The sequence below is a fragment of the Antrostomus carolinensis genome, unplaced genomic scaffold (assembly GCF_000700745.2).
Source record: "Antrostomus carolinensis isolate BGI_N321 unplaced genomic scaffold, ASM70074v2 scaffold11837, whole genome shotgun sequence".
NCBI lineage: Eukaryota > Metazoa > Chordata > Aves > Caprimulgiformes > Caprimulgidae > Antrostomus > Antrostomus carolinensis.
In genome coordinates, this window is record NW_010325527.1 from 582 (window position 1) to 10637 (window position 10056).

The following is a 10056-nucleotide window of genomic DNA, read 5'->3' on the forward strand; positions in this document are numbered from 1 at the left end:
GCTGCCCAGAGAGGGTGTGGAGTCTCCATCTCTGGAGATGTTCAAAACCCACCTGGACACTTTCCTGTGCAACCTGATGTAAGGAACCTGCTTTGGCAGGGGGGGTTGGACTGGATGATCTCCTGAGGTCCCTTCCAACCCCACCAGTCTGTGATTCTGTGATAACTAATGGCCTGTGCAGCGAATGGCAGGAATGGTGCAAGGGGACAGTGATCCCATTGGGAATGAGAGTGCATTTGGGGTGCTCATAGACCAAGAGGGCAAACATCTCCAACAAAGGTGAAGGTGTTCCAACAAAGCAGTCATCAGTGTCCTGCTCCAGTGAAAGCACAGATGACCATCCTCTGCAGAATTTGATAATGAGCAGTTGGAGCCCTACTGCAATGTGCTTTTGGCTGCAACGTGTCTTCCTTTCCAGTCACAATTTGAGTTCAGGTTTTTAACGCTGTGTTACAGCAACTCACAACTGCATCAGGCCTGAAAATAGAGCTGCCACCACAGTCCCTACATCACTGTGTCAGCCTGACTCCCTCCCAGCTCTACAACATTGTTGGTCATGCTTGAAATAAGAGGAAAATATGAATCCTTCATTTCACAGAGCTGTCACAAATCCAAAAAGAAAATCTTTTACCTGGGTCCGGAGCAGCAAGCGAGAATCAAGTAGGTCACAAAGAAAACAGCACTGCAAAGAGAAAAAAAAGAAAAAGGAAGAAAAAAAAGAGCATTTTAGGGAAGAAAACCCAAGCATTGTGTGTTGATGCAGGAGAAAAGTCTCCAGCCAAGTCTCAGTGCTCTGCTGCACTGTTTAAAATGCAAACACCATGCCAGAAGTTGAGGATGGGTAGGAAGCGAAGCAGTTACTACCTCTCACTAAAGCTGTTTTCTGCCCACAGCTGCCTGTTTTGCTTATACCAGTCCCCAAGGTGGGACAACACAGTCCTCCCTGAGAAACCTGAAGGATGGTTTTAGAGAAGAGTAAGGGTTTCATTCAGCTCCAGGATTGATGGAGCACCTGGAATATATTTGCTGTTGATACCTCATCAGTGCATGAATTGCTCATACAGAGGTGACCAGACTTTGCTCCTCATTTCCAGGCACTTCCTGGCTTGGTGGGATCAAGGTATCCTGCTGGGATTTCAGCAACCAAGGTTCACAGGACTGGTAAAAAATGACTTGCCTAAGACCAGAGGGAAAGTTTGTGTGGGAGAAGGGAACTAGTCCCACGTTATAGCACCAGTGCTCAAGGAAGAATTCAACAGGAGAAGGATCCTCTAAGGAGGAGGCAGACCCAAGGAGGCAGACCCAAGGGAGGAAGCTGGCAGACCCAAGCCTAATATGCTGTTGCACAAGCCATCCCCAGCTCACAGGAGAGTTATTTATCTTACATGACTTGACCCTTCAGCAAAGCAAAAAAAACCCAACAATCCAAGAGCTGAGGGATGGTCTCTCTCTGCTCTGGGTGTCACGCAGCCCGGGTGTTTTTCCACAGTGCTGATGGGTTGTGGCACAGTGGGAACCTGCTTACCTGCTTTCACCCAGTGCCTGGGGGGGAAAAGCAGCTTCCAAGCATGCCGATGGCCGCACGATAGCCACTCACCTTAGGTCTAATAAATGAACATGACGGCAAAACCCACGGGCCACAATAAATACACCAGAGATAAAACTGAGCATTGCTCTCCCATGGGGAAGTCAGGAAAGCTGGAGTGGACACGGCTGAATAAGTGGAAAGAAAGCACGTAGGGAGCAAAGAGAGCCATTACAGTTGTCCATCTCCTTTCCACCACTTGTTGCACATCTGCTCTCATTTTATTCCCACTGAGCCATCACCCTAGCAGTAGGGAGACACCCTCGGGGCACCCACTCCTATTTTACAGAGATACAGAAAGAGTTGAGGTCTCTGTGTCTGAAAGTGATCCAGACCCAGATCAGGACAAGCAATTGGAGACACAGGGATGGAGGGAAGAGTTGGTTCACTGGGAAGTGAAGGGACAGACAAAATTTAAGTTCCTCAAGTACAGAGTCAACCTCCAGCTGGCCAGAGATGGGTTTGCTCCTACTGGAAGATATAAATGCTAACTGTTCAGTAAGCTCCAGGAGGTGAACCCAAAGGTCAAAGCACAGATATGAGAAGAGCTTGGTCTTGTCTCCCCACAAGGCAACGCTGCTTCTCCACTCTACCAACTGCCCAAGAAGAAGCACATTATTTTCCTCTAAGGTCAAAGAGGCAAGCAGATGCCAGTTCCCTTCTATTTCTGCTATTTTGGCTCTCTCTTTCTATTTTTTTTTTTCTAAGTTATATAAGCTGCTGTCTCATCTCTGGGCCTGGACACATTTCATGCTTTGGGTGTGAACTAATTAAAGCCAAGTTCACAGAGCCTTGTTCACAGACAATTGCATCGCACACTCATCCCGATTAATTAGCAGCACTAACACAAGCAGCATCCAGGAAGCCAGCACAACTGCAAACAGACTAACACGTGGAAGCACAGCCCACACTGTCACCAAGCTGACCTTTTAGACTGACTAATGAATGGCATCCCAAATTCTGGGCACTGAGAGCAGCTCCATGATAAAGACACAGACATGACAACCCCACAAACATCCCAGCCCCTCCAGATGCATCCCCCTCCACCTAACATTGCCTGCATCCTCCTTCATCTGTCACACATCAAGGCATGGGATGTAAACCCAGGAAATCTCCTTTCTTTCAAAGGGAGAAGCTCAGAATGAATCCTGTAAGTTACCCTCAACACCTTTCAGGTCTCACATCTGGGTTTCCGCACTGTTTTCCTGGAAGAACCCCAGTTTTACCCTGTTTTTATTCTGCAAGCAATACTCGTGTTTACTTTGACCCTGGTTTGTAGAGCAGCAAGCCCTCTTCTTGAAAGTATTTGCAGATATCTAGCACATCTCAAGTCTCAGACTCATTTAGGTGAGATTTTCTATCTTCTCGCCTCAGAGTTATCCATGAATTTCCCCAGCTCCCCCTGCACACATTACAGAATCACACAGAATTGCCTGGATTGGAGAAGACCTTTAAGATCATCGAGTCCAACCATGAACCCAACACTGACAAGTCCCCAACTAACCCATGTCCCTCAGCACTATGTCTACACCACTCTGAAATCCCTCCAGGGATGGGGACTCCACCACTGCCCTGGGCAACCCCTTCCAATGCCTCAGAACCCTTTCAGCAAAGAAATTCTTCCTCACATCCCATCTCAACTGCCCTGGCCACAACTTGAGGCCATTTCCTCTTGTCCTGTCCCTTGGTCCTTGGTTGAACAGACCCACCCCCACCTCTCTCCACCCTCCTCCAAGGGACTTGGACAGAGCCAGAAGGTCTCCCCTCAGCCTCCTTTTCTCCGGGCTCAACAACCCCAGTTCCCTCAGCTGCTCCTCCTCAGACTTGTGGTTTAGATCCTTCACCAGCTTTGTTGTCCTTCTCTTGATATTGCAATTCTTTACATGCAAGATACAAAAGTGTTTGGAAAGTGTTTCCACATCACCACAGCCACATCCAGAGCTGTTTGGAACACACATGGCCATAGGAGAAGACAGAGATACTCACTAGGAAGCCCAATACCAGGCAGAGTGCGTCTGAATGTACCCCTTGACCGGCTCGCTGTAAGACAGAGAAAATGGTTGCTGAGCAGAAAGCATAAAAAAGCCAATCACTTCACAGGTTGCTGCTAAATTAAACCTGGGAACACACACGGGGTGATGCAGCATGAGGTATGTGAAAAAGAAAACACGGCCGAATCTACCTGGCAGACTGACCAGGTGGAAAGAAATTCAATTTGTCAAGTCAGAAAGATGGTCCTGTTGTTATCAATTACAGTCGCCCTTGCTCGGGGAACAGCCACTGCCTTCTCTGAGGAGTGATTAAGGAGCTGAAATCCTCCAGCTGACAGTGATTCATTATTTATTCTGAAGGCAACATGAGCTGCACATGCCCCAAACTCTCAGTCATCCAAGCTAGGGACAGACACTGCTCAAGAGTGGGGTATCTGCTTCTGCAAGAGGAGGTAATCCAGTCCCTGAAGCTGAGGTGGGCTGGGATCTGATGGCCTTGATAACTCCCAAAGGAAAAATACAGCAGATAATACTCAAGGGCAAGCTGGGGATAGCACCAAGAACAGACAATGCACCATCCAGAGGACATGCAGAAGAGGTAGCAGAAGTACTGAAGGACCTCTCAGGATTCCCTCAGTTTTGTTTTGCTATTGGAGCCCATGGGAAAAAAAAAAAAAAAAGAAATAAAATAAAAAAAATCAGGTGTCTACATAACAGACACCACCCCCAAAGTACCAGGTAATTCAGGAGCAGGTCATACATGGGACAAAGCAAACATTACTGCTACACAAGAGACCTACCAGAAGGTGAAGAAAGCCACAATAACCACAGTGACCAAGAGCTGGACCATCAGGATGGCATAAACCTGCAACAAAAGGCAGCCCATGGGTGACCTGCAGACTCTCTAAAAAGTCATTGTAGCCAGGTCCCTCCAAGGGCTCCAAGCTGGTCTCCAGCCTTCCGAGGGAAAGGCTGAGCCTGGAGAAACTCGCTCCTTACCTTCCTGACGAACACTCTGCGCACATTCCTGTCATCCCAGCTGAAGGTCGTGAGCATCTCTGTATCCCCCGGGTACCCACCACTGCCATAGCTCGGGCTCGTGCCTGAAGCAGAAGCCAAACAGATCAGGTTCCATCACCCAGCTCCCTCCCCAGCTGCACTAATCTGACCCCAGTGACTGACTACAGCTCAGGAGACCCAAATTTCAAGGTTTTCTTGTTACACTGCAAAACAGAGGCATGCTAGATCCCCCAGATCCTTCAGACGCCCTCTGCTCCCTTCCCACTCCTGCATTTATTAGGACCATCTCCAAGAAGAGATGAGGAAACCACTTCTTCAAACTCCAGCACAACAAGGACTTCAGAGTTAATTCCCTGTAACTTTAATGGCAATTAGAGAGCTCGTATCATATCCTTGCTCACCTTTCACTGAATATTAAAGCATCCCCAAGGGGAGCCGTGACTCAGCACCTTGGTCATTCCCATCAGGAGCTCTGGTGCAGGAGGATTCCCTCTCTGCTCTGTAATTGCCTGAGCTCAGACTGTGGCTGCATCACGTCTTATGTCAATAGTGTTCCCTCTCCTCTGGGAGAAGCTTGTTACAGCCAGCTTTTCCATGAGGTCCAGCCCTGAATTTGATTTCCATGCATGAAGTTGGAGAATGGTTTAGCAGCAAGGGGGGAACCCACCCCAATGCTGATGCTGCTGCTGAAAGTATCTCCCCCCAGAAATCATCACGCCATATGACCCAGCCCTGCTTTGCTGAGGGCTCTGTAATACAAGCTCTTGTTGCTGAGGTTTCCCTGCAGATGGGCAAGGAGGAAAGCTGGACCATAAAGCATCAGTTTGCTCTGCAAGCCTGAAAGGAGACTGAGAGAAACATCAGAAAACCTCTGCCTGCCACGAAGGCGACTGTGCCAGACTGTGACTGTCAGGGATGAAGGTACCAGTGAGGATATTGCAGGGCAGGGCGCTGCGAGGAGAAACCCAAAGCAGCAGCATTTCCTTACTAAGATCAGCTGCATGAATTAGATATGAAAGGCAGCCTTCTCCATCTCCTTCTCCATCTCCTGAACCTCATGCTCCAGAAAAGAAGAAAAAAAAAAATACTGAACCCTCAGCTGTCTCAGTGCTTCAGCCCCCTGTGCTATTTGCTTCTCTTGCAAATATCCCCTTCCGTGTTCCAGCCTCCCCGCCTGGGTTTCCTATACAATAAAGGCTTATGCGATTACACCAGCTATACATTCCTGTCCCTGCCTGTTTGACAGATGCTTCTCCTCCTTCTCAAAGCTTTTTCAGGTCAGTGATACTCAGATCCCTCAGTGATACTCAGATCTTTCAGGCAGATGGAGGAAATACCCTCTCAAACTCAGAGGACAGGCTGCAGACACCAGGAAAGCCAAGGTCAAGGCTCTGGTCCTGGATTTCTTCTGTTTTCCTGGTCAAAGGCTGCTTTGCTCTTATTGCAGAAGCTTCATCCTAAAGATGCCCCTGGCAGGAAATAAATCCCGTGTGCTTTTCTTGTGCCTAATAAATCTCTTGTGCCGCCTTCTACGCTTCAGTGGAGATGAAACTCCTGCAGAGCATCCTCCCTGCGTTTCTGCAAGATCTGTCATCACCCACGCAGGCTGAGAGCACCTGTATCCCCAGGACACTTCAGTGCCTCCTGTGTCAAAGCAATCAAGGCATCTACACACCAAATTAGGCACCTAAATGCCTCGGAGGAATGGAGGGGGTTTCCTCCTCCCTGGTTAGTGTCCTCAGCATCTGTCACCACCCACCCACGGCCACATCTGAGACAGCAAGACAGTGTGTCCCATTATTAAAGAAAGCAACCCCAGAAACATGTCGCTTCTCTCCAGCTACTTCCAACCTCCTAGAAGCTGTTAGACACAGACCCATGGCATGTCCCTCTCTCAGACCCTGGTACAGGAGCCACAGCTTGCAGCGTGGCTGAGGGCAGGGAAAGGGGAGAAGGACATGAAATCAGAGGGGAACAACAGCAGGGATCAGAGTTCCCAGCTGGAGAGAGGAAATCCCACTAGGCATGTCAGGGAGGGGACAAGAGATGACGCATCACCTCAACAAATCCTCTGGGATACCCAAAATACCAGCATCCTAACCCATTTGGGCTTTACCCATCCTAATTCATCATGACAGTAGAAAGACCCAGATGGCTGTTACAGCAAGCTGGGACATTATTTATGGCCTCTTTTTCTGACCCCTGAAGGCAAACAATGGGAAACGCCTGTGAAACCATCAGATTGCACGGGCACACACATCTCAGAGGGGTTCAGCTTGCTCTTTCCCCTTCCCTAAACATCTCCATCCCTGCAGCTGCGACCATCCCCACTGGGCAGAACAGGCAGCCAGCAAAGCACAGCAGAGGAATGGGACTGAGCAGAGAGAGAGAGAGAGGACTCAGGAATCATTAAATCCAGTCCCTCCAGTGCTCTCTCCAGTTCAAGCTGTGCTGACCGAGCAGTTGGCCACCTCAGCAGACTCACTTGCGGCCACTGCGTTCTGCATCCATCCCAGTTTGCTGCCTGGGAGCCATTCCCCTGCACTGGGCACAGTCAAGCCTTTGTCCACTTGTCACAACCAAGCAAGAAGCCACACGCAGCACCCAGGGAAGAGAAGCTGTTTGTTTGCTGAGGATTCAACCACGCAGACCAATGCTGGAACAATTCAGCCTTCAAGTCCAGCCGGGTTTTAACCTCCACTGGCTCCAAACACCAGCTCACAGCAGCCAGACATCACTGATGCAGTGACAGTGATTTTGCCAGTTCAGCAGCTTCATTGAAAGCTGGGGTTGGGCAGGAGTTGGAGGGGGGGGGGATGCTGCTTGCAGAACTGGGAGCATTGCACCAGGACTCTCCCCATTCCTGGGAGGTGGCATTGCCCAGTGCAGCAAACTGGGAGAGGGGATTTTTCCCATCCCAGCAACTGGGAAGGAGAACAGGGACAAAGCACTGGAGTTTAGTCCCACCTCTGGAAGGCAGCATGGTATAGTGGTTGAGTGAAAATGGCTTTTACATATAGATATAGACTTATAGCTTATAGCTACAGCTCTAGAGTGAGCTCTACCATGGACCAAACTGGGCCCACATCGCTGCTTCCCCTCTACTCTACACCCCATACAGGGAATCTCTGCACCCCTCTCCCCCCTCTGCAAGGGGCTCACCCTGGATGCAGCCACCAGAGAACTTACTGGGGTCAACGTAAGCCCAGCTGGGGTGGAGTGGGACTGATGGGGGAGGAGGATAAGCACCAGACTTCATCCCTTCTCCTGCTGTTGCCTCCTCGTAGGTCGGAGGAGCTGGTGGAGCTGTGGCATTGTCCTTCTTCTCCCCTTGCCCCTCGGAGTTGGGGGGTTTATTGTTCACAGAGAGCTGGAGAGGGGGGTGAAAAAAGAGATTAAACTGTAAAAACAGCACAGAAACTGCCCTGCAATGAGAACCCGACACAGGGAGAGGTCTGGGGCTCTCTCTGCTGGCTCCCAGGAACCAAAGGAAGGCCATCCAGCAACTCCTGTGGACTGACAACAGACCCTCAGGAAGGAGCATCCTCTGATGTGATTGAAGGAAGAGATGGAAAAAACACCTGACAGGTCAAAGGGATTGAAAAGTTATAGGCAACCAGGTCTGAGGGGAGACACAGCCCTGCCCTGGGTCCTCCGTGGTGCCTCGGGCTCATATGCAACACTGGAAAGTGTCCAAGTAATTCTCTGCTCTTCAGCCTACCTCTTTCTGAATTTCCCCTCCAAAGAGGTTTCAGTTACTGGGCAGAAAACCCTGAACTCCTTAATTTCCAAATACATTCACATTTTAGTTTCTGCTAGGCCCCAGGAACATTTTCTTCTTGGCCCTCCAACATTTTCCTCTAGCTCATTCCTCTCTGCCCATCTAGAGCTCAGCCTTGCTGCTTTTCCATAATTTGAAGATGCAGCGAAGGGATTTGGGATGCCATGTCTTCAGAACTATGAAATCCCAACAAAGAGCCAACTATCTGGGAACTTGCTTCTCCTTAGGAACATTATCCATTTAACCCTTTGGATCTTTATCATCCCAGGCTAAGTTATGAGCCTGGTGGCTTGCCCTTGCTGCCAAAGGGTTGTGCCAGCTCAGAGTCAGGGATGACATCCCCATGGATCACAGGGATGAGGGGCTGGAACTAGAAGAAGTCCAAAGTGAAGCAGACAAACTAGCAGCACAGTCCCTGTAAGAAGATCTTAAATTAAAGGTGTAACAGGCCCTTGAAAATAAAGTGAGGGTACCAGGCTGGGATATGCACCACGAGCAGACCCAGCTGCATCAGGATAACTGTGCCATCTCCTCTGCCAGCTCATGGGGACTGTCCTCACCTTGTCCTCTATTAGACAGCCCTTGGGTGGCAAATATCATTGCAAGACCCCCAGAGATACTTGAGGAGGTATGAGAGGGAGGGTGCTGCCTGCATCCAGGCAGCCTCCAGCATGGTTGTCATGGCAATGGTACATGGTAATGCCAGAGGATGCACAAACCACCCCCCTCCCCATCCCCAACCCTGGTCTCTGAGCATCGGAGAACCCCAAAAATCCACAACTCCCTGAACCAGGAAGGAGGTACTTAGGGCAGGTGCCAAGTGCTGACTGCTGGGGGCATGGGTGGGAAAGCACAAGCACCCCACTGAGCTCCCTGACACCCAGGATGGGTGGAGGAAACGGCCACAGGTCCAACAGCAGGGTTGAGCTCCAAGGAAATACAGACTCCAACCCCATAACGACACAGCCCTGCACCCCCTTCCTCTGCCAAAAAACACCCTCATCTCAACGTCCAACACACCAGGGACCCAGCTCCCACAGCAACTGTTTTATTCCTTAAATCTCCTCCCTTCAACCCACTTTCCCCTCTTTAAACACGCAACAATTATGCAAGCAGGACACCCCATCATCCCAACGCTGGCCTCCCACCTACCTTCCCCTGGGTCATGGCTCCTGGCTAAGGATGCTGCCGGACCCTGTGAGCAGCAGCAGGAGGGATTGGGCTGGAGCTGAGCTCGAGCCTCCTCACCGCGTCCTTTCCGCTCCCTCTCCCGGGATGTTTCGGGGCTGGCAGCGACCGCTGCAGCCTGCGCTGATGCCTTCACCTTCTAGCAACATCCACAGAGCAAAGGGTGCTGGAGGGAGGGTTGTACCATTCCCAGCCACGGCACAGGGGGAAGCTGGGAAAGAAAGAGCTAAAATGGAGGCAAACGGCCACCGGCAGCGGTGGGGAGGATGCAGGGACACGGCGATGGGGAGGATGCGGAGACAGACATGGTGATGGGGTGGACGCAGGGACAGACAGGGTGACGGGGAGGATGCAGGGACAGACAGGGCGATGGGGAAGATGCAGGGACACAGAAATGGGGAGGACACAGGGACAGACAGGGTGACAGGGAGGATGCAGGGACACAGCAATGGGGAAGATGCAGGGACAGGCACGGTGATGGGGAGGACACG

The 10056-nt window shown here is 50.6% G+C and overlaps 1 protein-coding gene across 1 annotated transcript; it reads right to left on the minus strand.

Annotated features, from left to right (window-relative positions):
• Window positions 1–627: 627 nt before the first annotated feature.
• On the minus strand, window positions 628–9544 carry LOC104527517 (protein lifeguard 2). The gene is made up of 6 exons (XM_010171254.1): window positions 9530–9544; window positions 7786–7966; window positions 4576–4679; window positions 4377–4441; window positions 3572–3625; window positions 628–682 (listed from the first exon to the last, which is right to left on the minus strand). Exons 1-6 carry the CDS (start codon window positions 9542–9544, stop codon window positions 628–630), a joined length of 474 nt encoding a protein of 157 aa, XP_010169556.1.
• Between the last annotated feature and the right edge of the window lie 512 nt (window positions 9545–10056).

Coding starts and splice junctions, on each gene's coding strand:
- LOC104527517 (XM_010171254.1), bottom strand. Junction 4,680..7,785: donor CTGGGCTTACGTTGACCCCA/GTAAGTTCTCTG, acceptor CTTCTGCTTCAG/GCACGAGCCCGAGCTATGGC. Junction 4,442..4,575: donor GCAGAGTGTTCGTCAGGAAG/GTAAGGAGCGAG, acceptor CTTTTGTTGCAG/GTTTATGCCATCCTGATGGT.